General features: G+C 36.9%; 1 protein-coding gene across 1 annotated transcript; it reads left to right on the forward strand.

Annotated features, from left to right (window-relative positions):
* The first annotated feature begins 76 nt into the window (after positions 1-76).
* LOC149807775 (sulfotransferase 1C4-like) lies at positions 77-22,598 on the forward strand. The gene is made up of 3 exons (XM_089945150.1): positions 77-175; positions 2,996-3,099; positions 22,202-22,598. The coding sequence occupies exons 2-3, from the start codon at positions 3,073-3,075 to the stop codon at positions 22,400-22,402; spliced, it is 228 nt and encodes a 75-aa protein (XP_089801276.1). The 5' UTR covers positions 77-175; positions 2,996-3,072; the 3' UTR covers positions 22,403-22,598.
* Positions 22,599-23,046: the final 448 nt, after the last annotated feature.

Raw genomic sequence — 23,046 nt, forward strand, 5'->3', positions numbered from 1 at the left:
TTGCTTGCATAATATCAGCAAGAACCAAGATATACTTACAAACGCAAATGTATGTAGTTTGCATTCTCTCTCTCTCTCTCTCTCTCTCTCTCAGTTCTCACCATGGCGTTGATCTTCAATTCAAACCCGTCAGAAAACATGTAGCGGAGGTCATGTGCTGAGCAAAAATTCATAGGTAGGCCCTATAATGATTTCTCATATACAGTCTCGTTTATTTTACGATTAAGAATACCATCGAATACATGAAGTGACGCATGATTGCTGCCAATCTAGAACGTAAGACAAATGACAAACCCAATCCAGTAGCTCACCCACTACCCACCCCACCCCAAACAACATGAGTGCAAAACAACCGGAACGTTTTAACAGCAAGTTTTCTGCATAGTTAGATACTTAAAATTATAACCTGGAAACTCTTAAAACGGGGTCTTCGCTCCCTACCCCTACTCCCCCTCCTGGCTTCCATCCAGTGGCGTAACGAGGGTAAATAGCATCCGGGGGTTAGTGGCGTAAATGGTGCCCAGGGCAACGATGATGGCCCATGGGCCGAAGCCATGGGAGAGTTCTTGGGAGGGGACCAGTGCTCCCTCCCATCTGCTATGGGGTTTGAGGGAGCAGTGTTAGCTTCCCAGCTGGGCCCGGGGCTGATCCCTGACCGCCAATGAGTATCCCTCTGTTTAATGGCATTTGGTGTTTTTTCCTGGCACATTTGTATCATTCACACAAGACAGAAAAGCACCATTTTATGCATGTATGTCATTTCCACATTCCTATCATAAAAGAAAGCTGTGGTAAGTTTCTGATTCAGACTATTCTACATTGGGGTTGCTGTTGCAGTGTATTTTGGGCAAGGCACTGCTGCTGTATTGTATTTTTGGATAAGGCTTCTGCAGCTGCAGTGTATTTTGCAATAGGCACTACTGTTGCAGTATATTTTGGACAAGGCGCTGCTATTTTGAACAAGATACTACTGCCGCAGTGTTGTTGTTGTAGGGTTTAACGCCATTTTTCAGCACACGATAGGCTATACATGGCGGCCAGTATTAATGGTGGAGGAAGAACCCGGGAAATCCCCGGAAAGAACCACCGACCCTCGAGAAGCTACTGGCAAGCTTTCTCACATATCCACATTGGCCGAATCCGAGACTCGAACCCATGCAGACAGAGGTGAGATGGCAGTGATCCGTAACGGAGAGCGCTTTAGACCACTCGGCCACTCGGGGCCCCTGCCGCAGTGTATTTTGGACAAGGCACTGCTATTGCTGCAGTGTATTTTGGACAAGGCACTGCTGCAGCAGTTTGGACAAGGCACTACTGTTGCAGCGTATTTTGCTGCTGCAGTGTATTTGGACAAGGCACTTGATTACCATGTTCGACACTAAATTTTCATGTGTTGATGTGCCATATAAGAAAAACTATCAGCGATGAAACATTTGATGAATAAAATGAAAAATTTAAAGAAAATTACGATTGTGAAATTGCATACATATGCTTGGAATATATGCATGTCACTGAGGGTTAGCATATGACGCATGCTTGGAATATGTATACGTCACTGAGGGTTTGCATGCGACGTATGCTTGGAATATGTGTATACCACTGAGGGTTAGCATACGACGTATGCTTGGAATATGTGTATGTCACTGAGGGTTAGCATATGACGCATGCTTGGAATTTGTGTATGCCACTGAGGGTTAGCATACGATGTATGCTTGGAATATGTGTATGTCACTGAGGGTTAGCATATGATGCATGCTTGGAATATGTGTATGTCACTGAGGGTTAGCATATGGTGCATGCTTGAAATATGTGCATGTCCCTGAGAATTAACATATGACGCATGCTTGGAATATGTGTATGTCACTGAGAGTTAGCATGTGACGCATGCTTGGAATATGTGTATGTCACTGAGAGTTAGCATATGACGCATGCTTGGAATATGTGTATGTCACTGAGAGTTAGCATGATGCATACTTCGAATATATGTATGTCACTGAGGGTTAGGATATGTCGCATGCTTGGAATATGTGTATGTCACTGAGGGTTAGCATATGACGTATGCTTGGAATATGTTTGTCACTGAGGGTTAGCATATGACACTTGCTTGGAATATGTGTATGTCACTGAGGGTTAGCATATGACGTATGCTTGGAATATGTTTGTCACTGAGGGTTAGCATATGACGCATGCTTGGAATATGTGTATGTCACTGAGGGTTAGCATATGACGCATGCTTGGAATATATATATGAAAAGCGTAATCAAATTTTGAATTTTCTTTAACCAAGGCATTTAAATTGAGCTAAGTGTAGAATCATGTTCTGCAGATATACACATGTAAAAGATCTTCAGCACTCTGAAGGTCGAGTGTTCGCAATTTGTTTCAATAGCTGATAGACTTACACTTTGCTTCAAATGAACATAACAGACTTTGACTGGTGTTGTATGTAATAGGAACACACTGGGACTGGGAAATAGCAAACATGCTTCTTAGTAAAAGTCTAGAATATCATGAGAAAGTTAAGCAAGCCACGATGATGGGAAATGATGGAGACATCTGAACTAGAAGTTCTTCCATCTCCACACATTTTCAACACACACCTCAGGTTCCGATATCTTCCAGAAGACATGATTTCTAGAAAATGCTAGCTGATACATGTCATTCGGAAACCCAAAGACATGATTATTTCCTGCTATCATCACATGGCTAGGTCCAAGAACTCCTAATACTCGGGGACTTTTCACGAATAGTTTTCTTTGAACTGTGAAGGAAAAATTGTTTTCTTTGACAGCAAAAGGTTTATGCTGTTTTAAATAGTTTAAGTTTACGTTTGATTTCATTAAAATACGTATTTTCATTGTTATTTTACTGTTTTCGTTTATCTTATTTTTAGTAAGGAAATTCTAGATTTTTTAAAATAAACATTGTGTGTATTTGTGTTGGTAATGTTTAACAAATATTTTTCTGTGAACATTTTACACATTTTTTTCTTCAGTTACATTCAGATCATGGTTTCACAAGACGCAGGACTGAGATAATGAGATAGAACAACACAAAGACTACCCATTTCATATGATAGTGTACGAAGATATCAAACTGGTAAGAAATGGTTTAGATTTAAACAGTTTTATCTACAATTCCTTGAAGATATTTGACTTTTGCGCGTTTTTTTACTGTCTTAATGAACAGTACTAATTGCCAAAGGTAAGGGATTGGAAGAATGGACCTGCTTTTGGTGCTGTACATGATGGAAAGTCATACTAGTGCTATGTTGTATGATCTGAAACAAGTTTACTTTATAAAACTAGTACATTTATGCTAATTTTAATATTAGAGCGTAACTTAACATAAATGCTGAGATACATCTGCTGGCCACCATGTAGAATATGTTACGCTTAAAATCGGATTTGCCTTTCACAAGGGAATATTCGCCTGTAATAGATATTTGTCAGTAGGTCACAATCGCTTATTTAAATGTCTGTATATTTCATTTATATTTGGGATATGCAATTAGTAATTATTCCGTATATTTTTCTTTGGGGGTGTGTACAAATGTCAATCATTGGGCAAGGTGCATCTAAACCTGGGGTCATACTGAATGTTATCAGTTACAAAGACGATGATCGCACAGATGTCACTGTGTTTTCTTCAGGCAATTATAGTTTCTTTCAAAGAGATTGAGTTCCCCATATCTTTATTCCACACTAGTTTATGTATATTCTTTCTCAATGAATTTATAGAAATTCTGTTTTTCGCTGAACACACCATTGATTTTTTTTAACCGCATTCTAACGCCCTTACTAATTATAAGTCAAACAGCTGATTAAACGTAACCTTTCTGCGCCAACCTTGTTCAACAATAAACACATGGTAACAAGCACACCATACTAACATTTTCAGAACCACGATCTCAGAGCTCGGGGGGAGGGGCTAAAAGCCATTCAACTACCTCGACATTTGCAATGGTCTATACAATGTATTTCCCTTTTTTGCCTGGCATACCCCATGCCCGTATGAAGCACTGGCAATTCCAGCGCAAGACAGGACTTTTATGCTCTAGCAATCCCGACACAAGCTAAACCGGAAAAATGTTCCGGCTTGACCCAGTGGCAAGCCACACAATGTCCCAGAAAATCAACGATGCACGTTTAAGTTGTTGCAAATGTGCATGAACCTTGGACCTGGGCGGAGTCTTTAGGGCCTGTGCTTGAGCCTGTATTGAGCCTATGAGAGAAATTGAGTAGCCGGGCACAGCCTTGGTGAACCCTGAGCAGGAGCGTTGGTGATCTTCGGCGGAGCCTTTGGGGCCTTGACGGCTGTTTGTTAGAGCAGCAGAGGGGGCAAACATACCGACTTTGGAAGCGTCCAAAAACCGAAATAAGGCTTCTAACTAAAAATATTTCGAGCTGAATATTTGCTTGAAATAAATGATTGTCTTAACAAATTGAGGATTCTCCGGTTAATTAGACCATTTATTTTCGTAAATTGCTTTTCTGATCTGAAAACTCGTGAAATTAAAATTACTGTTACAAAAAACGAACCAAACTTGGGGTCATGACTCCCTCTGCTGCTATTAATTTATCCAAATATTTTATCGAGTCTGATTCGATATCTTGTTCTAGGATCGTGCAAATTTATTGTTATAAATCCGTGCGGAGTAGCTTGCGCTCATGAAAAGAAGTTTCTGAATTTAATTATATCCATGTCACCGCTGCACCAAGTTTGATGAATATTTCACAACGTATGTGTATCAACTCCATTAAACACAACTAAAATATTACAGTTATCTCTGATCACTTTTGGTATTTGTGTGTATCGTTGAGTAACATAAATGACATCAGTGTTTTTATGTCTGCCTCGAGAAAAAATCCTAGCTGGATTTGATTGTTTGTCCAGCATCACATCATTCGTATACAACTAAATTATTAATAAATCCGTCTATGGAATCAACTGATGGTGCTTCATTAATATCAGTTATAAACTCGATAATATCGTTATCTTTATCTATTTGCACGTTTTCATTAAAATCCTTAAGCACATTATAACATCGTTGATCATCAACTGACGGGGCTACTAAATACAATTTATCCCACTTTAACCATCTCATTATAAGATTGAGTAACAGCTGTGTCTTTCCACTTCCAGATGGTCCTATTATTATCATTGTGATGGAATTTGGTAATGCAGGATGGTGCTTGACAGGTTCTCGTTTTCTTGTCGCTGAGAAATCAATTATATCCATGCTGTATAAAATATCTATGGATTTATATTGTGTGAAGTGCAGGATGCGTACCCCGACGAATACACTAACAACTATTACCACAAAAAATAATAGATCAGCGGTTATGGGTAAGTGTACGCGGTGTGGTACAAAGAAATTTAAATTTATTCCCGGTGATAATTCAGGGCCAAAGTCAGCGTTAAAAAAAAAACGAGGAGGTGATATTGCAGCAAAATTAACAAAATTACCCGGGACTCCGTGGGCTAAATACCCAGGAGAAAAACACCTACCAGGATATAATTATTGCGGTCCTGGTACTCGACTCGATATTAGACTTGATAATCAGGATCAACCAAAACCAGGCGAGGAACCAATAAATGCTATTGATAAAGCATGTCATGCTCATGATGTTGCATATAAAAGCAATGATCTACAACATAGGCATATTGCAGATGTGAAATTAATTCATGCGCTAGATTCTATAAAAAATAAAAATATCAAAGAAAAATTAGCTAATTGGTTAGTAAGATCCACGATGAAAGGTAAATTAGCACTAGGGGCTGGTAATATATAAAATGAAATCGATTTATTATTCACCAATTGGATACTGGAAGGGTAAAGCAGCAATTAGTAAACTTGCTGATGCAGCAGCGGTTAAACATTCTACTGCTAAAGCGTGGTTATCCAAACAGGCAATATGGCAAATTTACCTACCGCCACCTAAACAAATTCGATTTGCACATTTCAGTGTCAGTATTCCTAAATGAAGTTCATCAAGCTGATATTCTGTTTTTACCACATGATACTGTACGTAGAAAAACGTATAAATACGCGCTAACTGTTGTTGATGTTGCAAGTAGATATAAAGATGCAGAACCGTTAATGACTAAAACAGCATCTGAGGTAGCCGATGCGTTTAAACGAATTTATCAACGAGGTGGTCTACGATGGCCACAGCTGCTACAAGTTGATCCTGGCAAGGAATTTCTTGGTCCAGTATCATCGCTGATGAGACAATATAATACCAAAATATGACGAGGACATACTGCGATTCATCGTGATCAGGCAATTGTTGAACGATTTAATCGAACACTTGCTGAGCAGTTATTTGGATATCAATACGCGAAGGAATTGATTCAGGATACGAGATCTCATGAATGGGTGGCAAGATTACCAAATGTGATAACTGCATTAAATAATGAGATTACTCGAACAACCAACATGAAACCTATTAATGCAATTGCAAGCACGCACATACCAATACAACGACGTGATTTTTCAGCGCAACCATTATTAGGTAATATCACTGTCAGATATTTATATGAGCCCGGTGAACTTGAAGGTGGTAAAAAAAGAGCAACTGATCCTATTTGGAGTATTACGAGCACAAGATATCCACCGTGACAAGATCCTCAGGCAATCTACAGACTGGATTCAGCTGCTCCTCAACGTGGATTTGTACGTGAACAATTACAAGTAATTCCCGAGGATACACAATTACCACCCAAATCACTTAACTAGCTCCGTTACGTCGATTACATTCAAGACAGGTCAACGTGATATTTTCTCGTGTATGACCAAGATTGTTATTTTTTCTGTCTACGGTGAATTGTCTTGGATTATTTTTTAGATACCGCCATAACATTATACAATTACAACTTGCACAATGATTATTCTGTTGTTGTTTCAGCGCATTAATAAAATCAGCATCAAGATCAAAATCGCGTTTGTTTTTTTTATCACACTGTTTATAACCAGATAATTTTTTTCTTATTATATCGCTTTGACATTCGTCAATATCATCACTAGTCACTGACGAGCCCATGACGACTCGTCTCAATTGAGATATTTTTCTGACTCGAGACACTGCAAGATAAACTAGGTTCGACCATTCGATACGATCATCAACGATCCAAACAACTGTATCAGTAATAGTTAATCCCTGAGATGAATGAATCATCATCGCATATCCAAACGTCCACGGGGATTTATCAGCACGTAGAGCATCTTCAACAACATCAACATCAACTGCAACAATATCATTCAACACAAGATTCTGTTTCCTTGACTCGGTCTGTCCTGGTATATCAACGTCGATATTTTGCCGTCGCGTATCTGCTGGTCGATAACATAACGGAACTGGCAACGTTGGAAACTTTTCTCGTCGTAACTGAAACAACTCCCGTTGAAGTGTATCACGAACTATCTTTCTACTTGCAACTATCAAATCGTTTGGTCTCCACGCGCGCAAAAAGTCTTTCATGGGTGTTTCTGAAATTATCTCGCGCATTACTTCACACTGAATTTTATTCGGTTGTAGTCTGATTAATTTTTTAAATTCCTTCAACGTTGCATCAAGTGCTCTATGATCATCAGATACTTCTTCGAAGTGGTCAACAAAATTTTTCAGCCAATCATGTGGAGATGGTCCAACTACGGGTGGTGGTTGACCGTGATCGCCGCACATTATCACAGCAGTATTTCTTGTTAATAACCAATCAAGAAATATTTTTAATGTTTCTAGCGGTACAGTGCATATTTCATCCCATATTATAATCCTTGGAATGTATTTCTCGCCCATCCTTAAAGATGTCCATGCATCACCCTTCCATCGAACAAAGCTGTGATAAGTACATGATTGTACTCCTCGTTGTTTCATTTCTCGCGCGAGTCTATGTGTAGGTGTTAGCACTATCATATCTGAATTCTGAAATAGTTCGATAGCTCGAGTGGTTTTACCAGAACCCCCAGGTCCGTTTAGATAAACTGTTTTGTGTCTAGTTATTGCATCGTATACCGATGGTAACAACGAAGTTGTCGACGATATCTGATTATTTCTGCCTGATTTTATCAGGTAAATATCTTTAACCGCAACATCAGCGGATTCGGAATAATCGAGTATATATTCCTTTTTTATTCTCCACGAACCCCACGATGCACAAGTGTCTATGTTTAATTTTTCTAGCAGTATTGAATATTTTTTACTTTTATAAAATGAATCAGTAGCAACTCTGACAGCGAGTGTAGAAACCTTATTTATCATCGATAATAGGTTTATTGAAACGTACGCTAACATTGGAGATCTTAAATGAGTATACTGCGGTGACTCACCGTCCATGTAGCTCACAATTGTACCTAGTTTATTTCCATTTGACAAGAAAGCTGTTTCTTGACTTATAAACGTGTTCTTGTTCGTTGAATCAGCGATTATAAAATCTAACTCAGCATCATCCATAATCAATCTTGTACAATGTCGTCTGTGATCATATGCTCCTCCTTGGGTAAACTTGCCGATTATTTTTCTACCAAGATCTTTTGAATCTTGTTCTCGTAATCGGTTTCTTCCGAATACTCCTTTTGTTGTGGAAACCAAACTTCGGTTTGTTTCCGGTATGATATAATTGCTTCACTTACAATCAACCGTGTTAACATCGCACAATCAAGCATATACCGTAATAACACTATTGGTGTCCACATTTTTTCTGAAAAATGTTTTCCAAACCAAACATAACAGATTGGATGAAGTCCTTTAGACATTTCGAATGACTCGATATGAGCGAATCCAGTTAGGTCAAAATCCGGTAATGGTCCATTTATCGATACTCGAGTCATTTCGTGCGTCGGATGACCGCATCTTTTAAAGTACACAGAACAATCTCCGTATCCAAGAAAACTTCCGGGATAACATGCAACCATATCAACTGAAATAACATCACTGTGATTGTATTTAGTATTCCATAGTCCGCCGTGTCCATATTCAACACAACTGGATACTATGTCATCAAGAAAATCAAATCTAGTTGGTTTCCACGAATTTTTCTTTCTAGCAAAATGAGCCGCAACTGACGGAACAGTAAAACAGTTGCTCAATAGTTCGTCAGTGTCATCAGTATATTGCAGTGCAAGATTTTTCTTTTTCTCGTGAAGAAGATCTGTTCGATAAATAACACCATTTGGTCTCACAAACTGATCAAATTTATTTTTTTCTTCCACGCAAGACTGAAATACTGACACAGGATCGTTTTTACTTATTTCGTTAATGAAATCAAACATACCTCCATCAGAATTTTCTATGGGATAACATTTAACAGTTCGATCTCGTGGAAATATTGTTAGTGCGTTAGTCCACGCGTGTGCGTTATGATCAATAATTTCGATCGAAGCTCCTTTTGATCTATATTTTGATTCATACAAAATCTCTCCTGTTATCGTCGCTATAGTTATTGGAAATTTTAATTTTTTTCCTAACTCAGCGACATCTTTGATAGACGTACCGGTATCTTTAACCATTTCTCCCCATGTGTTTATTATTTTACGTTTTTTATCCGTTAGACCGTTTCCACGAGTCGAAACGGTAAAATGTTCTGTTACTCGTTCAGCCACACAATTTATTTTTGAAAATTTCATCGGCGCCAGTTTATCAACGCTGGGTTTTTCATTTATCACATAGATTCCATAAATAACCGCGGTCACAGGATATGCTCGTTCATAATACAGTTTGTCAATACCTGTTAATAGACCTGGTTTGGAATCTTTACTTAGTACAACAGTTTTTTTATTACCGTGGACAGGATCATATTTGTCACGGATAATCCAATCATCTGTTTCTGTCAACACGACAAATTTTATTCTGAAAAGATATTTGCGATTATCAAGATAGTTAATGATAATTGCTGCTCGTTTGTCGTTCGTCATAGCGTCGATGATATCTTTGTTGCGTATAATCTTGAACGTTGACCAGACATGAGATGCACCATCTGTGTGAAATTCTTTCTTGGCGTCGTGAATTTTATTAATCAAACCTTTGTTTTTTGGACCAACCAGACCTTGCATCGGTAGGTTAGGAGATAAATTTATCTCCGCTCAGGGGCTTTATTCGGGATAATCTATCGAATTCGTTCATATTATATTTCAAGCAAATATTTAAATTAAAATATTATGTATACAATGTCTCAATGCAAATGGCTCATGGTGGGTTCATTGACTCGTTGTAATAAATCCTGTAAAAAGGAATTCTGTGGGCAACACATGCAAAACGTTCACCGTGGAACCTCAGGACCAATACCATGTCTGTGATGTGGTGCTGGAGTGCGAGGAAAAACACTTGTGTGCGTGTTGTTGTGGTAAACGATACAGAGGGCTTAAAAGATACTATAACAAAAAATAACGTCAGTGACGGAGCTATAAAATCCGTGGAGGATTATCTAAGTTTTCAGACAAATTATGATTTAAACAAATAATATTATTGTATAATGGAGCAAAATAAGTTTATAAGGCATCCTACAATAACAAACTATGAATCAAATATTGATGGTATGATAAGACACTGTCGATTGAAAAAACCAGTTGGTTTTGTCATTAATACTGGCTATCTGATGTTTACTGCAGCGAAGAAAACTTATTTCTGTCATCGTTTCATATATGAGTGTCACAAGGGGTTGATCAAAGACGGTCTTGTGATCGATCACATTAACGGCGTGAAAATTGACAATATTTTATTCAATCTTCGATCTGTTACACAAAGCGAGAACTCTGCATGGGGAGGTACTGGTAAATATGACAGAACAATTGTAAGGAGGGCGGGAAAATCCACAAACATAGAGACGGGTGAAGAAATTATATTTCAATCAATGTATTCAGCTGCGAAATACTTTGATAATAACTCGCGTGTGGTAAAATACGTCGCAGAAAATATGACAAAACTACTTTTTCCAGTAACTATAAACAGAAAATCACCTTCCAATATTGTTAATGAGATAAACTATCATCATTACCTCGAATTGTATTTAATAACCATTTTTTAACCATTTATCCTTTTTTGTCAGAAAGCTTCATTGTTACACTTCTGATTTTTTGATTATGCAAAAGGGAGATTACTTCTCTAATATATAGTTTTCTTCGTAGATTTCCGATTTTTTATGATCGTAATTAGTTAATTAATCATCTACATCGTAATTAATTATACCAAAGAAAGATATTTATGGTTTCTAACTTACAAAATAGAAAAATAAACGTATTTCACATCGTACAATATAGCGAGTTATTTTTAGATCTGTTATGAGAAATCGAGGTACAACTTGCTGTTTTTAATGCAGATATTTACAATCTGTTCAGAAATACAGAAATATTTAAACTGATCTGTAGGTGGTAAAACGTTTGATGGTGCCGTGGTAGTACAGAACACGCTGTTAGTGCAAGATATTACGAGAAATCTTGGCAGAACACGCTATTTTTAATGCACAAGTATTTACAATCTATTCAGAAACCGCTGTTTTAATACAGAAATTTACAATCTATTCAGAACCGCTGTTTTAATACAGAAATTTACAATCTATTCAGAACCGCTGTTTTAATACAGAAATTTACAATCTATTCAGAACCGCTGTTTTAATGCAGAAATATTTAAACCGATCTTATAGCTATATAATAACCTTTGAAACATATATGGTTAGATGAATTCGATAGCTCAATTGATAACGTATCTGGCCGTGATGCTCGAGGCCGCAGGATCGAATCCCATGACTGACAACTGGTCGGTGGTTACGCATATTAGCGATTTTTATAATTAATTGGGGCACCGCCAGCCCCCCTCCGCTCAACAGAACCCTCCAACCACACATCACTGGTGGTTGATACATGTTTTGTATCACCCACGGGCTGATTATTGGGGGGTGGGGGTGTGTTCTGTTGAGCGTAGAAAATGGCCTCATTTCATTTCATTCATTTCATTTCATTTCATTTCATTTCATTTCATTCATTCATTCATTTCATTTCATTTCATTTCATTCATTCATTCATTCATTGCATATATTTCATTTCATACGTACTGAGGTTCATTTCATTTATATATGTTTGTGCCGTCCTTAATTCATTCATTGCATACTTACTGAACCTGCTAAAACACTCGAATAGAGGTTCATTCATTGCATATATGTTTGTGCTGTCCACCCTCTTGGGCCTCTAGACCGTTGTTTGACGGGTTAGGGGCTCTCATAGGGGGTAGTGTTTCGTGTGAACTTGGTAGAATGCGGTGGCAAGCTACGAGTTCTGGGTTGTGCCGTCCTTAATTAAGATTTCATTCATTGCATACTTACTGAACCTACTAAAACACTCGAATAGAGGTTCAATCATTCATTGTGTGCCCCTTCCTGAACTTGCTAAAAGACTCGAATAGATGTTCATAGGGGAAATATTTTTTTATTTTAAATATATATATATATACTAAATAATGAACTACGAAAATATTAATGATGTAATTGTTGCTATCAAAAAATTGGAAAAAGATGGAATTAATATGTTCAATGAACTAAATCCTGAAAAAAATAGTTTCTGATTTTGAAATTTTACAAGAACGTAAAAAGCAAGGAATACACACACTATCATCTGAATACAAGTTCATGAAACGGATTCAGGCGGCGATGTTCCGGTCACTAGCTACTGTAGAAGATAATCAGGTGAAGGAATTCGTTCCTTTCTCTGCCGCAGTAGAAAAAATTAGATTGGAGTTATCCCACGAGTACGAGGCAAAAAAAACCAATTAGTACTCGCATAAGACTACTAAGAAAAATTATGTTAGCAAGTAACCTCGTTACTGGTGAAACGATCCAAAGTAACCTAGTTGGTTAAGTAGTACAAAATAATTCTGGTGAAAATGAAAATGAAAGTTTCGGTAACTGGGGCCCGTGTCAACGCTGACCACGTGTAGATCTTTGATCAGAAATATTATTCTCAAATTATATTTATTCTGAAATTATATTTATTGTAAAATTATATTTATTCTGAAATATTGTATATTTATTCTGAAATATTTTATTTATTCTGAAATATTTTATTTTTTCTGAAATTGATGGGCTAGTTGGTACTTAAAACTATGTAAAATGATCAATTTCGTAATTTTGATGGGCTAGTTGGTACTTAGAACTATGTAAAATGATCAATTTCGTAATTTTGATGGGCTAGTTGGTACTCAGAATCATGCAAACCAATCAATTTCGTAATTTTGATGGGCTAGTTGGTACTCAGAACTATGTAAAATGATCTAATTTTCAGAAAAAATAAAATATTCCAATACTTTTTTAGTCAAATTTGTCAAGGAAAATTGATAAATTTTCCAATATCGTTCGGGTCAAACCTCAAGCGGTTCTCTAATTGATTTATCGATAAATCGCCAAAAATCAGTAAAATTAGCTCAAAAAATGAGATTTTTCATGCGACTTTTGTTAATTTTTCTGGTAATTTTCGAAAAAAAATGAGGATTTTTAACGATTTATCGATGAATCAATTAGAGAACCGCTTGAGGTTTGACCTGACGAAAAACTGTAATTTGACAAATCGACTAAAAATAACAAATTTGACTAAAAGTGTTGGAATATTAAGATCAAAGATCTATGATAAAATAAAATAAAATAAAAATATTTATGATAAAATAAAATATTCTGATAAAATAAAAAAAATATTTCTGATAAAATAAAATAAAATATTTCTGATAAAATAAAATAAAATAAAATATTTCTGATAAAATAAAATAAAAATATTTCTGATAAAATATAATATTTCTGATGAAATAAAATAAAATAAAATATTTCTGATAAAATAAAATAAAATAAAATATTTCTGATAAAATAAAAATATTTCTGATCAAAGATCTATGAGCAAAAATCATTACGATAAAAGTCTTTAAGACTTTACAGGTAGATTGACAATCAATTCCTCCCCACGCAGGTCAGTTAATCGTCCTATGTGGTCTGTGAGTTTAAAATTTATTCGTGACAAATACTGATTATGTGTGCGTAGATAAATTAGGATTGGTTGGTACTTGCACGATCAAATCCCCAGGGGGAACTTGTGGTGTGAACGTGTATAAAATGTATCCTTGTTGAGCCTGACTTGATTTTACAAGATCTATTTGATAACTGCCTTCGATTACGTCACAAACTAGATTAACCGCGATTGTCGATGTTATATTAACGATTCCCGGAGATACATGTCTGCCACCGCCGTGTCGATCATTATTATATCTAAGAACAGTTGCTGGTGGAGTTATTTTTTTCCATGCATCGATTATTTTAGGAAAGAATTCATCAATGACATCATTGACAGATTTTCTTAATCTATCTGGATTATAATCAGGGAACTTAAACGTTACAATGTCAGCTTCGGGTATTTTGTATTTGGTTGCGAAAAACCTTCTATAATCGCCCGATGATTCAAAAACCAGGTTTATGATTCTATTATGAAAAGATTCAATGGTATCAGTTATATGATTTAAAATTTCTATTCGTTTAATAATTTCTTCACGCGTAGATGTCAAATCAGACAAATATTCATGAAAAAGATCACGTAAATTAACCAGTTGTTCTTCGTGGTCTGAATTCATGATATTAATGACATTATTGATATTTATATCGTAAAATGAATTATACAGGTTATTACCGTTATCAGCGTTGTGTAAAAGCCAATAGTATTCACCAATATTATTGACACGAAATTGATCCCGTTTATCCCATACTCGTTTTTCTATGTTCCACCAAAAACTTGTATAATTCATTTTAATATTATGATGAAAACTTTTTGTCGATGTAAAATCAGCTCGAGTTGGTTCTGGTGGTCCATGATATTCTGGCGCAATATCAGGCCAACCTAGTACGGATCTTATCGTGGACTGATAAATATCAACGGCATAATCAGGCGAGTTTATTTCGATTGCAGAAGACAGTGTTGGTTCATGAACATTAATTGATATTTTTGCTTCTTTTCCGGTTATTGATTGTATTCTACGCGCAAATTCATCATTGATTTGTTCGATCTCATAACTACCAGTTGGTATTCCAACAACGACCCAGTCAGGTGTTCCATCGGGTTTATTCTTATTAACAAATACAAGCGAATTATTTGCTGGTGTACCATTAAATGATCTCGATCTGATATTTGGCCAACTATGGTATACTCGTAATTGCGCTAGTGCAATTTCATTCGCGCGAATTGCAGTTGGAAAATTGATGCTAAATTCAGGATTAATCGAGCTTACCGAGATCATCGTGGTCTTCTGCGGGGTTGTGTTCGTCACGATCTGCTGGAGTAATTCCGTCATTATTAATACTCGTACCTTTAATACCAGCGCAGTTGTATATTTCAATCATCTCTGAAAACTCAAAATCGGATATAATTCCATCACTGAGACTTGCTGATAACAACGAGGATAACTTCGAGTATGCGACAGTTGCTATCTGTAATTTTATCATGTAATCGGATAATTTTCCATTCGTGCAAGTACATATTTTTTTTGCAATGATATTGAGCATACCTGCAATCGTTGTTGCTGCTGCAATACAAATACTCACAGCTACTGGTGCCATCATTGTTACCGCGGATAATATTATTCCAGCTCCAGCAACAACAGCGGATACCGAATAAACAACAACCTCACTGATAACTAATCGTCGTTGATACATTTTATTTTTACTGTATATTGTTCGACTCGATCTTTCAACGCTGCCTGCCATTCACGCGCTTGATTGTACCTAAATTTTTGAACGTCGATTGAGGTACTCATTATATTTTAGGCAGTAACCAATTGAGGTGTTTCAGCTACAAATTCCAAACACCACCAGAAAGATGTTGCGGTTAATTTCTTATCAGCTGCTTCCAGAATAAATATTTCCTCGTTTCCGCTATTTAATATAACAGATACAACCCCGGAAAACTTATCAGTTGAATAACGCCATGGATACGTTGTAAATATTTCAAATTTTTCAGCACTAAACACAGACAGCCTGTACACGCTAGTGACTGTTGCGGTGTATTTGATAGTTTTATTTTGCTGCGACCATGTTGCAAATCCCGATGATACCGTGTATACGATGTTGGTAATATGCCCGGGAGTAACCCCGCCGGGAATTTTAATCAAACTGGTTTTATTAACGATCTCAGGAATCTCCGCTACGATGTTTTGCTGTGTTTGTTTGATCGTGTCGATGTTCGTCTTGATATCAACGAGTCTTATGTCAATGGCGTGCGGAGTGCCGAAGAATTTATCTATAGATTCATCGGTTTTTTGAAAATTTCTTCGAAATCTTCCAAAAGCGCCCACGTGCACATCATACTCGGCCCGCAACGTGGATAATTTACCATCTACGGTGTTGTAGTTGACGTCGACGTATTTTTTGTTGCTGCGTCTTCGTCGGATGTTGGATCTCTTAAAACTACTATCTTATTCCCGTTCATGCTGAGTTCTTCCGTCATTGTGTCACCGGTTTTTTTCACGCGATTAGCAACACTTGTTGTAATTTGATCTCTGATGGTTGTAAACGATATACTTGAATCCCTAATACTGCCGCTGTCAGCAAACACAGGTATATTATCCGTAACTGCACCGAGTACTCGTCGAATTATATCATTCCATTTGATATTGCTCGTTTTTAGTTTACCATGTCGATCCTGAAAAATAACAACCTCATCTCGGTCAACTCCAGGCAGGTTCATAATATCACTAAGATCATCTTTAGTCGCTTACTTTGACAGATCAATGTCATCGGACTTTTTCTTAACGCGTGAAGAAGATCTTCCGTAAATATCAACCATTATAATCTAAGATCTGTTTAAAACGCTTTACGCGTAACGAAGCGGTTGCTTGTATAATTATGCACGACCTTATGTGGCGGTTTGGATGATTTTGATATAGCGTTAAGTACATTAATTACTTCACGGCCGCATATTGGCGGATCTGTCATTCTTTGTGTGGGTAGCGTTGAATACCAAACTTGCGCGTGAAGTGGTGCAACATACTTGATAAATTCAATGGGTGGAGCTAACACGTATGAACCAAAATAAACGATTTTACGCGGATCGACCGCGTATGATACCCAATGAGTATCAGGTCCTGAATTCGAGTCAAGATTAATAATACCTGTTTCGAGTTTGTTCGGTTGTTTCGGTAATTGATCTCGCATAAAAACACCTCTGAAGTTTTTTTATTTTTAATCGTTTAGCAGCATCAAGTAAATCAAAATTTGATGCTGGAGCGTCTAACGAAGTGATCCTGGAAGCCTCAGACCTCTTCCCCAACAAGATCCCGGTAATCTTAGGCCGCGTCCCTTTTTTATATCCATTTCCTGTTGCTTTCTTTAGAGCCATTCCAGCAGCTGTTCCAACAGCACCTAACGCGGCTGCTTTTGCTACGGCTGGAGCGGCAGCAGCTATTAACGCTGGAATAGCCGCGAGAAGTGGAAAAATACCACCTGTTTTAATTGAGTCTTTAACCGCACCCGCAGAGAGATTAAGTTTGACGCCTGTTTTTGATTGTTTAGCGCCGTTGAAATGTTTAAGCTGGCGTTCTGATAATGATAGTTTATTTTGACCACCCGTGATCTGATCTCGCTTTAGTGATATTTTCGTTCCGCAGTTGTTTGCTGAATTTGATTGAAGGTTTTTAATCTGACCGTGAGTCAGACTGACACTAACGTGATGATATGGCATTTTATGATAAATACTTGCCACGCTCCAAATAATGATTAAAGATTTTCCACTGGTGCATCAACGACTCTCATTCGACCACTACCATCTTCAAGTAACATCGCTTTATCGCTGAGTATAACCGCGATTGCTCTATAATTAACACCACCTGTATTTAATGTTGTTTTAAGATGTATATCAACGACAGATTGTTTTGATAGATCAAGATGCTCCAGTGAAAAATAATAAATCGGATACGAAGTTCTGAAATCATATTGTGATATTTGCAACCCAGTATCTACATTTTGATCATGTCCCATGAATGACATCAAACGATGATATGCACGTCCTATATGATTTTGTGCATAATTTAGTTGTATATTGTGTGTTGGTTCTTGTTGTCCGTTTATCCGTAAGGAAATATTTGTGATACCTAGTTGGTCAAATATCATATGAGAGCGAAGTTGTGAGCCTAAACGATCATGGTTTTGAAACGCAATAAAAATATGCCGTGGTGCAGAAACACCTTGTTGTGATGCTATATGCCATGTAAACTGACCGTTAACGTCAGTTTGCATACTATCTGTGCTTGTTGTTAACCATGACAACAAGGATTTATCACCTGTGTCCATGAAAGAAATCAATTTCTGTTCTTCTGCGATCGTTGGAGTCATTACCGGCAACCACAGTGAAAGCTTCGATAGCATTACTTTACCAGCATCACCAATAGGTCTCCACAGAGCATCGTTATCATCACTCTTTCTTACAAGAACAACCGTGTGTCTAGCTTCAAAAATAACCTTTTTAACATTCCTACAAAATCCAAAAATGTGCGATAGTGGAATTGTACATGAAAAACTTCTATTGTCTCCTAGCAACATATTTCTATTGCAAATCCCAAGTTGAAATGTTCATTAGCACCATGAACCACTGGCCACACAGCAGCATCAGCGGTATTGGTTTCGTTTCTTGGTCGTCTTATATTATACGGATCACTTTCAGGGTAATTAGAATTATCTTTCGCAAACATCATTGTAGGACCTGATCTTGTATAATCATCAGAATATCTTGCCAACCCTATTATTGTTGTAGCAACGTCGACATTATTCTGAATCGATTCAATATTTTTTCCATCGATCATATACGTGGCGCTATCAAATAATGCCATGATCCCGTTGTTGACAAAACCAACTTTTACTGCATCTCCGTAATTAGTATCATCCGTTGTTACAATTGTACCTTCTACCTCAATAAAAGCCTCAGCGGGTAGAACATATCTACTTGTGTCATGAACTTGTAGTTCAATTCTTCCTCCACGTTGATCTGGTATTCGTGCGTCATAAGAATAAAACTGATAATCACGTACCGATTCATCTTTAAGGACAGGTGCTTCCATGTCAAATGCTGTGTCGGATACGCGCTTGAACATTTTATTGTAATTATTTTCGTCTAACACGTTGATTACCGCGTTCGGAAAATTCCACCTCGGGAAGTTCCACTTCCTGATATTAAACTTGAGATATTATTTCCCGATTCACCGAGTCCCCGATCTGCCAACGCTGCTAGTTTTTGATTTGCAGCTTGATTTATTATTTTACTGACATCTGCGGGCATAATTTCAGTACTTGGCAATTTTACTGGTGGTTGTTTTCGTCTTATTAATCGTGCTAGTCTATCTTTGATCGCCGAGAACGCCTTACCAGCAACATTGACAATTGCACCAGGAGCTTTTTCACGAACAATATCAATAGCTTTCATCGATAATTGTTTTGCAATAGGCACTGCTTTTGGGGCTAACCTTGTAAATAATCCCTGAATAACATCACCAAGTCCATCTCCGTAAATAACTCTATAGACTGGTAATCTTGAGTTTACCGCTCTGACCGATACGGATTTACGATGATTATTGTGTACGATCATCTTATTTTATTTACCATTTATCTAATCGCGGTGACTAATCATCAACGAGGTCATCAATAAGTTCTCGGTAAACGCCAATATCCATGATACCACCTTTAAATAATTGCCGACAAATATTAGCTGCTTCATTGGTTATTTCTGGTGAATTATTTCCGGCACGTTTTCCCCTTATGAGAACTTCTAACTGTGACACGTCATTGAGGATATTAATAGGACAAACAAAATTATTTTCTTCTGATGCAGTCAGAAAACCACTTCCTACAGCGCTCGGAGGATCATCACCAGGATCTCTTTCTTTACCTAGTGAACGTAATTTCTCCTGCTGTTTCAATTCTTCTTTTGTTTTTTGTTTCATTTCTTTTGTCATCTGTTTTATTTTCTCTCTAGATGGTTTCAACATGATCTCTTTCTGCGGTGAAGAAGATTGTTGTTGTTCTATTTGTTGCAGAGGTGGAGGAAGTTGATATGAAGGTTCCTGCTGGGAGAGTTGTTCTTGTTCTAGTTGTTCCAGTCTCTCTTTATAAAGTCTTTTTACTTCCTCATCAATATTTTTATATTCTGGACCTTTAGCTTGTTTTTTGTTTCTGTATACGCGATACATCCATTTAATAAGATTATCATCACTTACTTTTTCATGTTCGGGTTTTAAAATACGAGATTTATTAAATATACCAGATAATATTGCTTCCGGTAATTTTTCTATTTCAGTATTTCTAATATCTTCAACAAAACCTTTCCTAAATCTTGCAATCAATTCTACGTTTTTTTCTACTGGTTTGGGTTCAGATGGAAGTTTTTTTCTCACGTCGGCGACTTCAGTACGAAGTTTTCCAATACCTTCAAGTATTTCTTCACCAACGGGTGGAGGTTGAGCTGAAGCTATGTCAGTTGGAAGGTCTTGTAAAATCTTTTTTGTTTTCTTGGTTCTCGCTGCTATTTTTTCAGTCTGCGCTGCAGTTTGTTCTAATACTGGAAAAATACCCTTTTTCCTCTTCTCATCTTCCTCCTCATTATCTCCCCATATAGTTTTTTCAACAGCCGCTGCAGCTTTCTTAGTAGCTGTAGTGACGGGTTTAAATAGGTTTTTAGTGTCCTCTTCGTACTCAACTTGTGTTTCCTGCTGCGCTTGCAGTTTTTTTCTGAATGAATCTCTAACAGGAAGAAATTTTTTGATTGCTTCTAATCGTTCTCGAGCTATCCTTGCAGTATGAGATTCCGAATATACCATTTTATTATAACATAATGATTTAATTATAGCAGCAGAGGGGGGCATGACCTCAAGTTGGTTCGTTTTTTGTAATGGTAATTTTAATTTCACGAGTTTTCAGATCAGAAAAGCAATTTACGAAAATAAATGGTCTAATTAACCGGAGAATCCTCAATTTGTTTAGACAGTCATTTATTTCAAGCAAATATTCAGCTCGAAATATTTTTAGTTAGAAGCCTTATTTCGGTTTTTGGACGCTTCCAAAGTCGGTCTGTTCGCCCCCCACTGCTGCTGTTAGTACACCCCTTCCCATACCGATTTTAACAGATAAAAACACGAAGGATATAAAAATAATGCTTTAAACGTAGTAATTTCATTCATCAATTTATAATTTCTAACCCGATTGTCGCCAGAGGGTCCCAAATACTGTCAACTTGGCGTTTCAAAGTAAACGTAAGCTCTCGATATCAACAAGCAGACATACTGCTCTGTCCTTTGCTGGTTTCTTGATCAGTCCATTGCAATCAAAACTGTGTCGCCTGCGTCCAATATTTGCAGTGTCTAGTTTTAATATTTCTCAAAACAATCTGAATAAACTAAAAGGAGAAACTCTTGCACACATTAGTTGACTGAGATGTAACTCCAGAATTTACAGAATTATTGAGATTAGTAACAATTGTGATTCACCCGTGCATATATGGCGACCGTTTGATTCGAAACGCCAAGAAGCTGACATTGTTTGGGATCCCCTGGCGATAGTCAGGTTAAAAATTATATACTGGCGAAGGAAATGACAATGTTTGGTATATTTATTATATCATTGATGTGGTTTGTTCTTAAAATCGGGAGGAGGGTACAGGCAAACGGTAGGATGGATGATACTATAGTATATATATATATATATATATATATATATATATATATATATATATATATATATATATATATATATATGTATTAGAGGGCGAATAAACATAAGATATCCTTACTCAGCAAACGAGAATATAATTAATGGTCTTGAGAAAATATGCAAAGTTCACACAGAAAACATTGTACATTGGCATTTTAGTAAGGGAATACCTCAAATACATTTATACATAACAAACACATGCCACTGAAACGTTATGCAAGTGTTATAAGACAAATACAACAACAACTACTATTACTGCTTCTAGTTTCTCTTCTTCAAGGAAGTTAAATCATTCTTATTATATTCGTACCAGTGAAATCATTATCAACGTATTGGTGCCGCTGCAACAAGTCTACATCTTTTACTAGTCTCTTCATATGTATTAAAATATTCTACTGCATATTGCATGACTGGTATTTTAAAATGTTGGACAGCTATAGTGTGACTCCGTTTTACAGACTTGTATTTTTATTCCTCCATTTTTTGTTGATAGAAACCTGTTGAAGAGATCCAGAAATTGGCTGAATTTCTGGGAGTCAAGACAGATAATATAGTTGCTGATCGCTGTAGCTTTCCCAAACTGAAGGATGCCCATGCGCATCACAAAACTCACATTGATGTCAAAAAGGCCAATCCGTTCACCTACGCCTTCCAAAAGGTATATTGCAAATACGAAAACGGTTTTGTGAAATAATGCTTCAAAACGCACATTATTCTCTCAGGAGAAAATAAATTTAGAGACTAAATTCATAAAAGTGGAATTAAAAGAAGTTGTGTTTATTTCGCAGCGCAAACATGGATGATTGATTTGCACCCATTTGATGAAAAAAGCCTCGAACAAATAAAAATAGTACTCGAGGAGTTAAATCTGAGAGAGAGAGAGAGAGAGAGAGAGAGAGAGAGAGAGAGAGAGACTTATCTATCCTTTAAGTTAAAAGGTAGACTGCTTTGGTAACATATTTCTTCTTGTACTGTATACCTTTTCAGGCACGTGACTGGAAAAACTAGTTCACCTTTGCTGACGATGAACAGTTTATTGCTCTGTTTGCCGAGATAAATATCAACATGGCAGTTATTTACGAACTGCCAAACGACTCATGAAATTTAAATATTTTCTTCACCAGGAAAATAGTCATAGTGTGGCTAGGATAGCTTTATGCGGTTGTTTTGATTAAGCAATAAGAACAAAGAGGAGTTTTGAAAAAATACTAAATTTTACGTTAGTAATTTTGACTTGTCGAAAACTTGCATCGACTGCAACATAACATTTTTCCATGAAAGATGTCGCAGTGTACCTTATTTCTTAACGAACACTTACTTGTTTTTAAACCAATTTTT

The sequence above is a fragment of the Sinohyriopsis cumingii genome, chromosome 1 (assembly GCF_028554795.1).
Source record: "Sinohyriopsis cumingii isolate HCF-2022 chromosome 1, ASM2855479v2, whole genome shotgun sequence".
Lineage (NCBI taxonomy): Eukaryota > Metazoa > Mollusca > Bivalvia > Unionida > Unionidae > Sinohyriopsis > Sinohyriopsis cumingii.